The 14048-nt window shown below is 39.1% G+C and overlaps 1 protein-coding gene across 3 annotated transcripts in view; it reads left to right on the top strand.

Annotated features, from left to right (window-relative positions):
* The window catches only part of LOC102908325 (phosphatidylinositol-binding clathrin assembly protein-like), a 45557-nt gene that overhangs the window by 14440 nt on the left and 17069 nt on the right, over positions 1 to 14048 (top strand). For 2 of the 3 annotated variants that reach the window (XM_042269709.2, XM_042269708.2), the window contains exon 9: positions 6638 to 6717. The exons of the other annotated variant lie outside the window; for it this stretch is intronic. In XM_042269709.2, the coding sequence (XP_042125643.1) occupies positions 6638 to 6717 (80 nt within the window). The remainder of the gene's footprint in view (positions 1 to 6637; positions 6718 to 14048) is intronic. 3 annotated transcript variants of the gene reach the window in all.

Genomic DNA, 14048 nt, shown 5'->3' with positions numbered 1-14048 from the left:
TGATTGTAACACAAATTGCTATACGGTCTTATTAATAGAAAACTCAGAGCCAGATATTGGAGTGAAAGCTGAAAGATCAGAGAAGCAGAACAAGGCACAGCCAACCTCACCTTGCTAACTCCTCAGCCGATCCTGTTTCCACATATACTTAGACTGAAAGCCTCTGAGTCCTCACCCCTGAGGGTCTCAGTTGAACTGCTCCTTAGTTCCTGTCTCCTCAAACCTTATATACCATTCTCCACTCAGCCATGACATTTCCTGGTATTAAAGGCATGTGTGCTTCCCAAGCAAAGATGAGATCTCAAGTGCTGGGATTAAAGGTGTGTCCCACCATGCCTGGCTCTGTTCCCAGTGTAACCTTGAACTCACAGAGATCCAGATGGATCTCTGCCTCGCAAGTAATAGCATTAAGGGTATGATCACTGTCTTGCCTCGGTGTTTAATCTAGTGGCTGGCTCTGTCCTCTAATCCCCAGATAAGTTTTATTTGTTAATGCACAAATAAAATATCACAATTGATTGTTAACTCCTATTACTTCAATGTTGTTGTTGTTCGTGGTGATGGTGGTGGTGGTGATGATGATGATGATGATGATGATGATGATGATGATGTGTGTGTGTGTGTGTGTGTGTGTGTGTGTGTGTGTGTGTGTGTGTTTCCCTTCTTTTTGTTTTGCTGGTGTGAGATTATTTATTTCCCATGTTTTCGTGGGATAGTTAACCTCCTTGTTGTAGTTTTCTTTTTAGTACCTTCAGTAGGGCTGGATTTGTAGATTGATATTGTTTCAATTTGACTTTACGTTGGAATATCTTGTTTTCTCCATCTATGGTGACTGAAAGTTTTGCTGAGTATAGTAAACTGGGTTGGCATCTGTGGTCTCTTAGAGTGTGAAACACATCTGTCTGGGCCCTTCTGGCTTTTAAAGTCTTCATTAAGAAGTCAGGTGTAATTCTCAGTCTGCCTTTATATGTTACTTGGCCTTTTCCCTTGCAGCTTTTAGTATTCTTTCTTTCTTCTGCATGTTTAGTGGTTTGATTATTGTGTGGTGAGGGGACTTTCTTCTCTGGTCTAATCTATTTGGTGTTCTGTATGCTTCTTGTATCTTTATAGGCATCTCCTTAAGATTAGAAATTTTTTCTTCTAAGATTTTGTTGAAAAGAAAAATCCTTTTGAATTTGGATTCTTCTCCTTCCTCTATTCCTATTATTCTTAGGTTTTGTCTTTTTATATTGTCCCAGATTTCCTAAATGTTTTGTGCTAGGAATTTTTTTTTAGATTTAATATTTTCTTTGACTCATATATTTATTCCTTCTATTGTATCTTCAACACCTGAGATTCTTTCTTCTATCTCTTGTATTCTGATGGTGAAACTTGTCTCTGTAGTTCCTATTTGCTTACCTAGATTTTTCACTTTCAGAATTTCCAATTTGTGTTTTCTTTATTGCTTCTATTTCCATTTTCAGATCCTGAGAAGTTTTTTAAAATTCATTTTATATACAAACCACAGATCCTTCTCACATCCCTCCTCCCGCTTCTTCCCTGTGTCTTTCCCCTCCCTTTATTCCCTCCTCCAACAGGGTAAGTCCTCCCATGGGGGACAGTTAAGCCTGGTACATTCAGGTGAGGCAGGACCAAGCCCCTCCCCGCTATATCAGGGGTAAGCAAGGTATCCAACCATAGGTAATGGAATCCAGAAAGCCAGCTCATGCACCAAGGATAGATACTGATCCTACTGCCAGGGACTCCTCAGACTGATGCAGCTACACAATTGTCTCCTGTATGCAGAGCGTCTAGTCCAGTCCCATGCAGGTTCCACAGCTGTCACTCTAAAGTTCGTAAGTTTCTTTGAGCTTGGTTCAGTTTTCTCTGTAGATTTCCCCATCATGATCTTGACCCCCCCCCTTGCTCATATAATCCTTCTTCCTTCTCTTCCACTGGACTCCTGGAGCTCAGCCTGGTGAATGGTTATGGATCTCTGTATCTGCTTCCATCCGTTACGGGATGAAGGCTCTATGATGACAGGGTATTCACCAATCTTATTACCAGGATGTGCCAGTTTAGGCACCCTCACCATTGTGGCTAGTAGTCTAGGCTGGGGCCATCCTTGTGGATTTTTGAGAATTTCCCTAGCATCAGGTTTCTCCCTCATCCCATAATGTCTCCCTCTATCAAGATATCTCTTTCATTGCTCTCCCACTCTGTCTCTCCCCCAGCTCAACCATCCCCTTCCCCTTCCCCCATTTCTTACCCTCTATTGCCCCCCCCATCCCCAGTTTGCTCGTCGGGATCTCCTCTGTTTCTCCTTCCCAAGGCAATCTGTACATCCCTTTTAGGGTCCTCCTTGTTACCTAGCTTCTCTGGAGCTGTGGGTTGTAGTCTGAATATCCTTTGCTTTACATCTAGTATCCACTTATGAGTGAGTTCATACCATCTTTGTCTTTCTGAGTCTGGGTTTCCTCACTCAGGATAATTTTTTCTAGTTTCATCCATTTGCCTGTAAATTTCATGCTTTCATTGTTTTTCTCTGCTGAGTAATACTCCATTGTGTATATGTACCGTATTTTTTTTTATCCATTCTTCGGCTGAGGGCCATCTAGGTTGTTTCCAGGTTCTGGCTATTACAAACAATGCTGCTATGAACATAGTTGAGCAAGTGTCCTTATGGTATGATTGAGCATCCCTTGGGTATATGCCCAAGAGTGGTATCATTAAGTCTTGAGGTAGATTGATTCCTAATTTTCTGAGAAACTTCCATATTGATTTCCAAAGTGGCCGTACAAGTTTGCACTCCCACCAACAGTGGAGGAGTGTTCCCCTTGTTCCACATCCTCTCCAACATAAGCTGTCTTCAGTGTTTTTGATCATAGCCATTCTGACAGGTGTAAGATGGTATCTCAGAGTCCTTTTGGTTTGTATTTCCCTGATGACTAAGGATGCTGAGCAATTCCTTAAATGTCTTTCAGCCATTTTAGATTCTTCTGTTGAGAATTTTATATTTAGATCTATAGCCCATTTTTAAATTGGATTATTTGCTATTTTTATGTCTATGTTTTATGTTTCTTGATTTCTTTATATATTTTGGAGATCAGCCCACTGCCAGATGTGGGATTGGTGAAGATCTTTTCCCATTTTGTAGGCTGTTGTTTTGTCTTATTTACAGTGTACTATGCCTTACAGAAGCTTCTAAGTTTCAGGAGGTCCCGTTGATTAATTGTTGCTCTCAGTGTCTATGCTACTGATGATATATTTAGGAAGTGGTCTCCAGTGCCAATGGGTTCAAGGCTACTCTCTACTTTCACTTCTATCAAGTTCAATGTAACTGGATTTATGTTGAGGTCTTTGATCTACTTGGATTTGGTTTTTTTGCATGGTGATAGATATGAATCTATTTGCAATCTTTTACATGTTGACATCCAGTTATGCCAGCACCATTTGTTGAAGATGCTTTCTATTTTCCATTGTACAGATTTGGCTTTTTTGTCAAAAATCAGGTATTCATAGGTGTATGGGTTAATGTCAGGATCTTGAATTCGATTCCATTGGTCCACATGTCAGTTTTTATGCCAATACCAAGCTGTTTTTATTACTGTAGCTCTATAGTAGAGCTTGAGGTCAGGGATTGTGATGCCTCCAGAGATGACTTTATTGCACAGGATTATTTTGCCTATCCTGGGTTTTTTGTTTTTCCAGATGAAGTTGAGTATTGCTCTTTCCATGTCTATGAAGAATTGTGTTGGGATTTTGATGGGGATTGCATTGAATCTGTAGATTGCTTTTGGTAAGATTGCCATTTTTACTATGTTAATCCTACCTATCCATAAGCATGGGAGATCTTTCTATTTTCTGATATCTTCTTCAGTTTCTTTCTTCAAAGACTGAAATTTCTTGTCATACAGGACTTTCACTTGCTTAGTTAGAGTTACCCCAAGGTATTTTCTATTATTTGTGGCTATTGTAAATGGCGATGTTTCTCTGATTTCTTTCTCGGCTCGTTTATCATTCGTATATAAAAGGGCTACTGATTGAGTTAATCCTGTATCCTGCCACATTACTGAAGGTGTTTATCAATTGTAGGAGTTCCTTGGTAGAATTTTTGGGGTCACTTAGGTATACTATCACATCATCTGCAAATAGGGAAAGTTTGACTTCTTCCTTTCCACTTTTTATCCCCTTAATCTCCTTTTGTTGTCTTATTGCTCTAGCTAGAACTTTGAGTCCTATATTGAATAAATATGGGGAGAGTGGACAGCCTTGTCTTGGTCCTAATGTTAGTGGAATCACTTTGAGTTTCTCTCCATTTAATTTGATGTTGGCTGTTGGTTTGCTGTAAATTGCCTTTTGTTCCTTGTATTCCTGATCTCTCCAAGACCTTTATAATGAAGGGATGTTGGATTTTGTCAAAGGCTTTTTTAGCATCTAATGAGATGATCATGTGGTTTTTTTTCTTTCAGTTTGTTTATATGATTACATTGACAGATTTTCGTATATTGAACCATCCCTGTATCTCTGGGTCTTGAGCAGTTTTATTTGTTTCCTTCAAATATTTGTTTGTTTGTTCTTGCTTTTCTTGAAGGGATCTATTCATTTCCTCTTTAAGGGCCTCTATCATCTTCATAAAGTTGGTTTTAAGGTCTCTTTTTCTTGTGTTTCAGCTGTGCTGGAATATTCAGGTTTCACAGTTGCAGGATAGCTAGGCTTTGGTGGTGGTAACATATTGCCTTGACTGTTGTTTTTGTTTTTAAGCTTTCATCTATAAATCTCAGTTTGGGGTGATTATAGGTCTAGGCGCTGATTTCTGGGTTTGTCTGTGTTGGATGTGTATTTTGTTCCTTGCTTTCTGTTTCCTTTCTGATCCTTTGTTTGGTGTAGCCTGTGACTGAGCAGAGGGTCTCCACTCGATTTGGACACTGGACTTCTGGTGGCCTGCGTGGCCTCTGATTGAATGGGGGGGATATTGCAGTCTTAGATAACCAGCTCCAAGGCTGCACACAGGGCTTGCAAGGAATCCATGGCATTGTGAAGCTAAGACTATTTCATCTGAGGGCTTTTGAGGGACTAGGGAAAAAACTCACATTTTGAAGGTTACTGTCTTTATTTTCTCATGTTGAATCTCATAATCCTGTAGCATTCATGACGTTCTTTCTCATTGGTCCTTATCTCTTTGTTCTTTACAGCTACATATATCCAACAGAAACGTTCATGCAAATTCAGGAGTTACATTTGAGGGTTACATTCCATTTCTTAAGTAAATGACAAGAAACCAAGACTATGTAAACATTTGTACTAACTCCCAGCAATTAATGGGTAACTGGCGAGTGTTGAGTCTTCAGGCAATGAGCCCATAATTCTTCTAAGGCTCAAGCCAGCATTCCTGAGAAACCATTTGTCTTTTAGCTTAAGTCTGTATTCTTCAAGATACTATGACAATATCATGCTTAAATCTTAAAATTTACTTTTTGTCCTGTATGTAACTTTTAATGATCTGAGAACACCTGCATCCCTCATTAGGGGCTACAGAATCAAGTTTTTCTGTAGCTTTAGCTAGTCAGAATATATTTTTCACAATTTGAGGTCAGGAATGGGTGTAAGGACTTACTCATTTGTCAGCTAACAACAATTGGTCTTTTTTGTATTTATGTCCTAGCCAGATAGCTCACTATGTCCTTGTGAATTGGACTGTTTTTTCCCTGGGGAATATCTACCTTAAAATCAGTTAGCAGGGAACCTGGTCTAATCTGAACTTACTTTGAGGCTTTAAATCAGCTAATGGTAGAAAAGCTGTTTTAGTAGCTGAAAACATGACTATTTTCCTAAGTCAGCCTGAGCTATGATACAAAGCAGTTCTCAGGTACTTATAATTCCTGGCTTGTGTAATATTTCTTTGAATCCATATTTAGTTATCAAACTCTGTGTAAGCTAACATTATAGATATCAAATGGACAATACAACTTAAGGAGTCATCTTCTAGATAGTCCATAGATATAAATGCCCATAAGATTGAGATAGACACATTACAGTACAGATAGTGGAGAATTCCCCATACCATATACATAATATCAGATACCAAAGGCACAACAGAAGCAAAAGATACTCTGGAGTCAATCTCATAAACCTTGCTTGACCAAGACATTCCCTTTAGAGAGTTAAACTTCTAGTGGGCTGACACCTGAGTATTAATTGCCACCTGCTGCACCTCTGATATGTCTATTAGCTATGAGCAGGGGGATCTCCACCCATGTTGGGGTCTGGGACACGGCCATAAAAAAGTATTTCAAAGCCTGATTTGAAAATCAGATATTATGGGTCTGCAGAGAGGGCTCAGTCTTTAAGAGCACTGTTTCTCTTCCAGAGGACCAGGGTTCAATTCTCAGCACCCACATGGCAGCTCATAACTGTCTGTAACTCCTCTTCTAGGAAATCCTATGCCCTCATACAGACATACCTGCAGGCAAAACACCAATGTACATAAAATAAATTATTTTTAAAAATAAATTCTGATTTTATAACATGATGCTTTTAATAATGATTTTACATGTAGCAATAATATTTATAGAATTGCCTTATTAATCATTTTATAAGATAGATTATACATTTGTTAAGTATATGAAAGAACAAATATTTTATAATAATATTTTAGGTACCACACAGTTTAATTGAAGCACTAAAACAGCATTTAGCTTCTTTGGAATTGAAAAATGACATACTGTCTTCTTATAGGTAAGCTAATAAATATCTTTTTTATGTCAATTGTTTTTTTAATTTAAGAAATTGTTTTTATTCATTTTACATACCACCCACAGATCCTCCACTCATCACTCCTCCCACTACCTTCCAGCCTCCCCCCCCCCACCGAAATATCCCCTCCTCCAAAAGGGTAAGGGCTCTCATGGGGAGTCAGCAAAGCCTGGAACATTTAGTTGAGGCAGGATCAAGTCCTTCCCCCTGAATCTAGTATGAGCAAGGTGTTCAACCATAGGTAATGGGCCCCCAAAAGCCAGCTCATGCACCAGGGATAAATCCTGATCCCACTGCCAGGGGCCCCTCAAACAGACCTGGCTACACAAGTGTCTCCCGTATGCAGATGGCCTAGTCCAGTCCCATGGAAGTTCTATAGCTGTCGCTCTAAAGTTCATTAGTTCCTTTGAGCTTGGTTCAGTAGCTTGTCTCTGTAGATTTCCCCATCATGATCTTGAACCTCCTCTCTCTCTTCCACTGAACTCCTGGAGCTCAGCCTGGTGCTTGGCTATGATCTCTGCATCTGCTTCCATCAGATACTGGATGAAGGCTCTATGGTGACAGTTAGGGTATTCACCAATCTGATTAATGGGCCAGTTCAGGGACCCTCTCCACTATTGATTGTAGTCTATGCTGGGGTCGTCCTTGTGGATTTCTGAGATTTTCCCTAGCACCAGGATTCTTCCTGACCCCATAATGGCTCCTCTCTCTATCAAGATATCACTTTCATTGCTCTCCCACTCCTTCCCTGTTCTAGTTCGACCATCCCATTCCTTTATGTTCTCATCCCACATCCTCTAACCTCCATTGCCCAAACCTCATGCCCAGTTTACTCAAGGAGATCTCATCTATTTCCCCTTCCCAGGGCAATCCATGCATCCCTCTTAGGGTCCTCCTTGTTAGGTAGCTTTTCTGGAGCTGTGGGTTGTAGTCTAGTTATCTTTTGATTTATATCTAGTATCGACTTATAAGTGAGTACATATCATCTTTGTCCTTCTGAGATTGGGTTACCTCACTCAGGATGATCTTTTCTAGTCCCATCCATTTGCCTGCAAATTTCATGATGGCATTGTTTTTCACTGCTGAGTAGTACTCCATTGTGTATAGGTATCACATTTTCTTTATCCATTCTTCAGTTGAGGGGCATCTAGGTTGTTTCCAGGTTCTGGCTATTATGAATAAGGCTGCTATGAACATAGTTGAGCATGTGTCCTTGTGGTATGATTGAGCATCCCTTGGGTATGTGCCCAAGATTGATATAGCTGGGTCTGGAGGAAGATTGATTCCTAATTTTCTGAGAAACTGCCATACTGATTTCCAACATGGCCACATAAGTTTGCACTCCCACCAACAGTGGAGGAGTGTACCCCTTGCTCCACATCTTCTCCAACATAAGCTGTCTTTATTATTGTTGATCTTAGCCATTCTGACAGATGTAAGATGGTATCTCAGAGTACTTTTGATTTTCATTTCCCTGATGACTAAGGATGTCTTTCAGCCATTTCGGATTCTTCTGTTGAGAATTCTCTGTTTAGCTCTATGGCCCATTTTTTAATTGGTTTGTTTCCTTTATATATTTTGGAGATCAGCCCTCTGTCAGATGTGGGGTTGGTGAAGATCTTTTCTCATTTTGTAGGCTGTTGTTTTGTCTCATTTACAATTTACTTTGCCTTACAGAAGCTTCTAAGTTTCAGGAGGTCCCATTTATTAATTGTTGCTCTCAGTGTCTGTGCTACTAGTGTTATATTTAGGAAGTGGTCTCCTGTGCCAATGGGTTCAAGGCTACTTCCTACTTTCTCTTCTAGTAGGTTTAGTGTAACTGGATTTATGTTGAGGTCTTTTATCCACTTGGACATGAATTTGGGGCATAGTGATAGATACAGATCTATTTGCAATCTTTTACATCTTGACTGTGGTGATCTTTTGTCCCTCAATATACTGTGCACCATAATAAACTTATCTGGGGTCAGAGAACAGAACAGCCACTAGATAGACATAGAGGCCAGAAAATGGTGGCACACACACACCTTTAATCCTATCACTTGGGAGGCAGAGATCTGATCTGAGTTCAAGGCCACACTGGAAACATCCAGGCATTGAGACACACACCTTTAATCCCAGGAAGTGATGGCAGGAAGCAGAAAAGTATAAGGTGTGAGGACCAGGAAGGAGAGGCTTTTAGGCTTTTAAGCTTTTAGGCTTTTAGAAGCAGTTCAGCTGAGATCCATTTGGATAAGGACTCAGAGGCTTCCAGTCTGAGGAAACGGGATCAGCTGAGAAGTTGGTGAGGTGAGTTAGCTGTGACTTTTTCTGTCTCTCTGATCTTTCAGAATTTAACCAAATACCTGACCCCATGTTTGTTTTTATTAATAACACCTTTTAAGACTCGTGTTACAGTTGACATCCAGTTATGCCAGCACCATTTGTTGAAGATGCTTTCTTTTTTTCCATTGTACAGATTTGGATTCTTGGTCAAAAATCAGGTGTTTATAGGTATGCGGATTTAATGTCATGGTCTTCAATTCAATTCCATTGGTCCAAATGTCAGTTTTTATGCCAGTACCATGTTGTTTTTATTACTATAGCTCTATAGTAGAGCTTGAAGTCAGGGATCGTGATGCCTCCAGAGGTTGTTTTATTGTACAAGATTCTTTTGGCTACCCTGGGTTTTTTGTTTTTCCAGATGAAGTTGAGTATTGCTCTTTCCAGGTCTGTGAAGAATTATGTGGGGATTTTGATGGGATTACATTGAATCTATAGATTGATTTTGGTAAATTTGCCATTTTTACTATGTTAATCCTGCCTATCCATGAGCATGGGAGATCTTTCCATTTTCTGATATCTTCTTCGAATTCTTTGTTCAGAGACTTAAAGTTCTTGTCATACAGGTCCTTCACTAGTTTAGTTAGGGTTATCCCAAGGTATTTTCTATTATTTGTGGCTATTGTAAAGGGTGATGTTTCTCTGATTTCTTTCTCAGCCCATTTATCATTTGTGTATAGAAAGGCTACTGTTTTTGTGAGTTAATCTTGTATCTTGCCACATTACTGAAGGTGTTTATCAGCTTTAGGAGTTCCCTGGTAGAATTTTTGGGGTCACTTATGTTTACCATCATATCATCTGCAAATAGGGAAAGTTTTACTTCTTTCTTTCCAAATTTCATCCCCTTGATCTCCTTTTGTTTTTCTTATTGCTCTAGCTAGAACTTCAAGTACTATATTGAATAAATATGGAAAGAGCAGACAGCCTTATCTTGTTCCTGATTTTAGTGGAATTGCTTTGAGTTTCTCTCCATTTAATTTGGCTGTTGGCTTGCTCTAAATTGCCTTTATTATATTTAAGTATGTTCCTTGTATTCCTGATCTCTCCAGGACGTTTATGATGAAAGGGTGTTGGATTTTGTCACAGACTTTCTCAGCATCTAATGAGATGATCATGTGGCTTTTTTCTTTCAGTTTGTTTATATGGTGTATTACATTGGCAGATTTTCATATATTGAGCCATCATTGCATCCCTGGGATGAAGACTACTTGGTCATGGTGGATAATTTTTTGATGTGTTCTTGGACTCTGTTTGCCAATGTTTTATTGAGTATTTTTGCATCAGTGTTTATGAGGGAGATTGGACTGTAATTCTCTTTCCTTGTTTCATCTTTGTGTGGTTTGGGTATCAGAGTAACTGTAGCCTCATAAAAGGAGTTTGGTAGGGTTCCTTCTGTTTCTATTGTGTGGAACACTTTGAAGAGTATTGGTATTAGTTCTTCTTTGAAAATCTGGTAGAATTCTGTGCTGAAACCATCTGGTCCTGGGCTTTCTTTGGTTGGGAGACTATTAATGACTGTTTCTATTTCCTTAGGGATTATTGGTCTATTTAAATTGTTTATCTGGTCTAGATTTAACTTTGGTATGGAGTACCTATCCAGAAAATTATCCATTTCTTTTAGATTTTCCAATTTTGTGGAGTACTGGTTTTTGAAGTATGACCTGAGCATTCTCTGGATATCCTCATTGTCTGTTGTTATATCTCCCTTTTCATTTCTGATTTTGTTAATTTGGATGCTCTCTCTCGCTCTCTCTGCCTTTTTGTTTAGTTTGGATAAGGGCTTGTCTATCTTGTTGATTTTCTCAAAGAACCAACTCTTTGTTTCATTGATTCTTTGTATTGTTCTCTTTGTCTCTATTTTATTGGTTTAAACTCTCAATTTGATTATTTGCTGGTGTTTATTCCTCCTGGGTGAGGTTGCTTCTTTTTGTTCTAGAGATTTCAGGTGTACTGTTAGGTCACTGGTGTGAGATTTCTCCAGTTTCATTATGTGGGCATTTAGTACTATGAATTTTCCTCTTAGCAGTGCTTTCATAGTGTTCCATAAGTTTGGGTATGTAGTACATTCATTTTCATTGAATTCTAGGAAGTGTTTAATTTCTTTCTTTATTTCTTCCTTGACACCTTAGTGATTCAGTTAAGCATTATTCAGTTTCCATGAGATTGTAGGCTTTCTGTAATTTTTATTGTTGTTGAAATCTAACTTCAAGTCATGGTGGTCTGATAAAATACAGGAGGTTATTCCATTTTTTTTTTAGATTTGCTTTGTGACTAAGTATGTGGTTTTAGAGAAGGTTCCATGGGTTGCTGGGAAGAACATATTTTTTTTTGTTAGGGTGGAATGTTCTGTAGATATTGATTAAGTCCATTTGAGTCATAACATCTGTTAGGTCCCTTATTTCTCTGTTAAGTTTTTGTCTGGAAGATCTGTCCATTGGTGAGAGTGGCGTGTTGAAGTCTCCCAGTATTAATGTGTGGGGTTTGAAGTGTCATTTAAGCTTCAGTAATGTTTCTTTTACAAATGTGGGTGCCCTTATACTTGGGACATGAATGTTCAGAATTGAGACTTCATCTTGGTGCATTTTTCCTGTGATGTGTATAGAATGTCCTTCCTGATCTCTTTTGATTGATTTTAATTTGAAGTCAATTTTGATAGATATTAGGATATCTACACCAGCTTGCTTCTTAAGTCCATTTGATTATAAAGTCTTTTCCCAGTCTTTTACTCTGAGGTAATGTCTGCCTTTGAAGTTGAGGTGTGTTTCTTGTATGTAGAAAAAGGATGGATCCTGTTTTCATATCCATTCTGTTAGCCCATGCCGTTTTATAGGTGAATTGAGCCCATTGATATTAACGGACATTTATAACCAGTTAATTCCTGCTATCTTTTGGTTGTAGTGTGTGTGTGTGTGTGTATGTATTTCCCTTCTTTGAGATGTACTGCTGTGGGATTATCTATTGCCTGTGTTTTCAAGGGTGTATCTGAATTCCTTAGGTTGGAATTTTCCTTCTAGTGCTTTCTGTAGGGCTGGATTTGTGGATAGATATTGTTCAAATCTGGTTTTGTCTTGGATTGTCTTGTTCACTCCATCCATGGTGATTGAAAGTTTTTCTGGGTATATCAGTCTAGGTTGGCATCCATGGTCTTTTAGTGTCTGCATTCCATCTGCCCCAGACAGTCTGGCTTTCAGAGTATCCATTGAGAAGTTGGGTGTGTTTCTAATGGGTCTGCCTTTATAAGTCACTTGGCCTTTTTCCTTTGCTGCTTTTAATATTCTTTCTTTATTCTGTATGTTTAATGGTTTAATTATTATGTGGTGAGAGGACTTTTGGGGGGAGGTCTTGTCTATTTGGTGTTCTATAAGCGTCTTGTGTCTTCATAGGTATTTCCTTCCTTAAATTGGGAAAGTTTTCTTCTATGATTTTGTTGAATATATTTTCTGTGCCTTTAAGTTGGTATTCTTCTCCTACTTCTATCCCTATTATTCTTAGGTTTGGCCTCTTCATGGTGTCCCAGATTTCCTGGACATTTTATGTTATGACTTTTTTGGCTTTGGTGTTTTCTTTGACTGACAAATCTATTTCCTCTATTGTATCCTCTACACCAGAGATTCTCTCTTCCATCTCTTGAATTCTGTTGGTTATGTTTACATCTCTATTTCCTGTTCATTTACTCAGATTTTTTATTTCCAGCATTCCCTCTGTTTGTGTCTTCTTCATTGTTTCTGTTTCACTTTTCAGGTCTTGAACTGTTTCCTTCACATGTTTAATTGCTTTTTTCACATGGTTTTCTTGGCTTTCTTTAAGGGATTTGTTGATTTCTTCCAATTTTTTGTTTGTATTTTCCTCAATTTCTTTAAGGGAATTTTTCATTTCTACTTTGAAGGCCTCTATCATCTCCATAAAGTTATTTTTAAGGGCACTTTCTCCTGCTTCTTCTACGTTGTGATGTCCAGGTTTTGCTGTTGTAGAACTACTAGGTTCTGGTGATGCCACATTTTTATGTTCTTGTATGTATTTTTGCACTGGTGTCTTTCCATCTCTTCCTCCAATAGGTGCAAGAGGTGCCTGTGTCTGAGCGAGCTGCTATTGTTTCAGTCTGTGCTTGCTGTGTCTGTGTCTCAGGGGACTACTATTGATTCAATCTTAGCTCTTGGTCTAATTGGAGCTGTCAGATTCTGTGTTTCATGGAGCTGCTCTTGGTCCAATTCAAGTTGGCTGATTGTGTCTCAGGGTGCTGCTCTTGGTCTTATCAGGGCTCTTTGTCCAGTCAGAGCTGGTGGATTCTGTGTCTCAGAAATTCTCTCTTGGTCCAATGAGAGCTCACTGTCCAATGAGATCTCTTGGTCCAATGAGAGCTGGCAGATTCCATGTCCCAGGAAGACACTGGGGTTGCAGGATGATGGGTTTGTTTGGAGTAGGGTGTGGGTCTTGTAGATTGCAAGATCTGATGGTGGGTATTGGTGGGGGAACCTGCCCTCAGGAGTCTTCCCTTCTGGTCAGCATCTGTGGCAGAGATGGGTATTGATTCCCGGGGCCTGACTATGTCCCAGGTCCTAGGTCGTAGAGGCGGGAGACAATAAATTTGTGTTAGTAACCATATTTTCAGCTCGATATAGAAGACTTCTAATATTCTTTTGGTTATTCTATTGAGTTATTGCTTCTCCCATACTTACTGTAGGCTATTCTTTATACAGCATAATGACTTTATTAATATAGCCTACATTATATCTATTCTCTATTCAAATCCATCCAATGACTTCTCCATCTTAATGACATTGGCTGAGATGATTGTCTCAGAATAATAGCCAGAATCCTTAAAAAGTCCCTCAATGATCTATCCATACCCACTCTACAGTTGCCTTTATGATCCTTTTGATCATTGCAATTCCAGGCACAGTGTTTTCCTCTATGTTCTTTATACCATGCATATTCTTTCCTTGAGGCTTTTACTCATGACCCATCATCCTTCTGTTGTTCACTGTCTCATA

The sequence above is a fragment of the Peromyscus maniculatus genome, chromosome X, assembly GCF_049852395.1.
Source record: "Peromyscus maniculatus bairdii isolate BWxNUB_F1_BW_parent chromosome X, HU_Pman_BW_mat_3.1, whole genome shotgun sequence".
In the NCBI taxonomy this organism is placed as follows: Eukaryota; Metazoa; Chordata; class Mammalia; order Rodentia; family Cricetidae; genus Peromyscus; species Peromyscus maniculatus.
The sequence above is the reverse complement of the archived record's forward strand: the minus strand, read 5'-3'. Positions and strand labels throughout refer to the sequence as shown.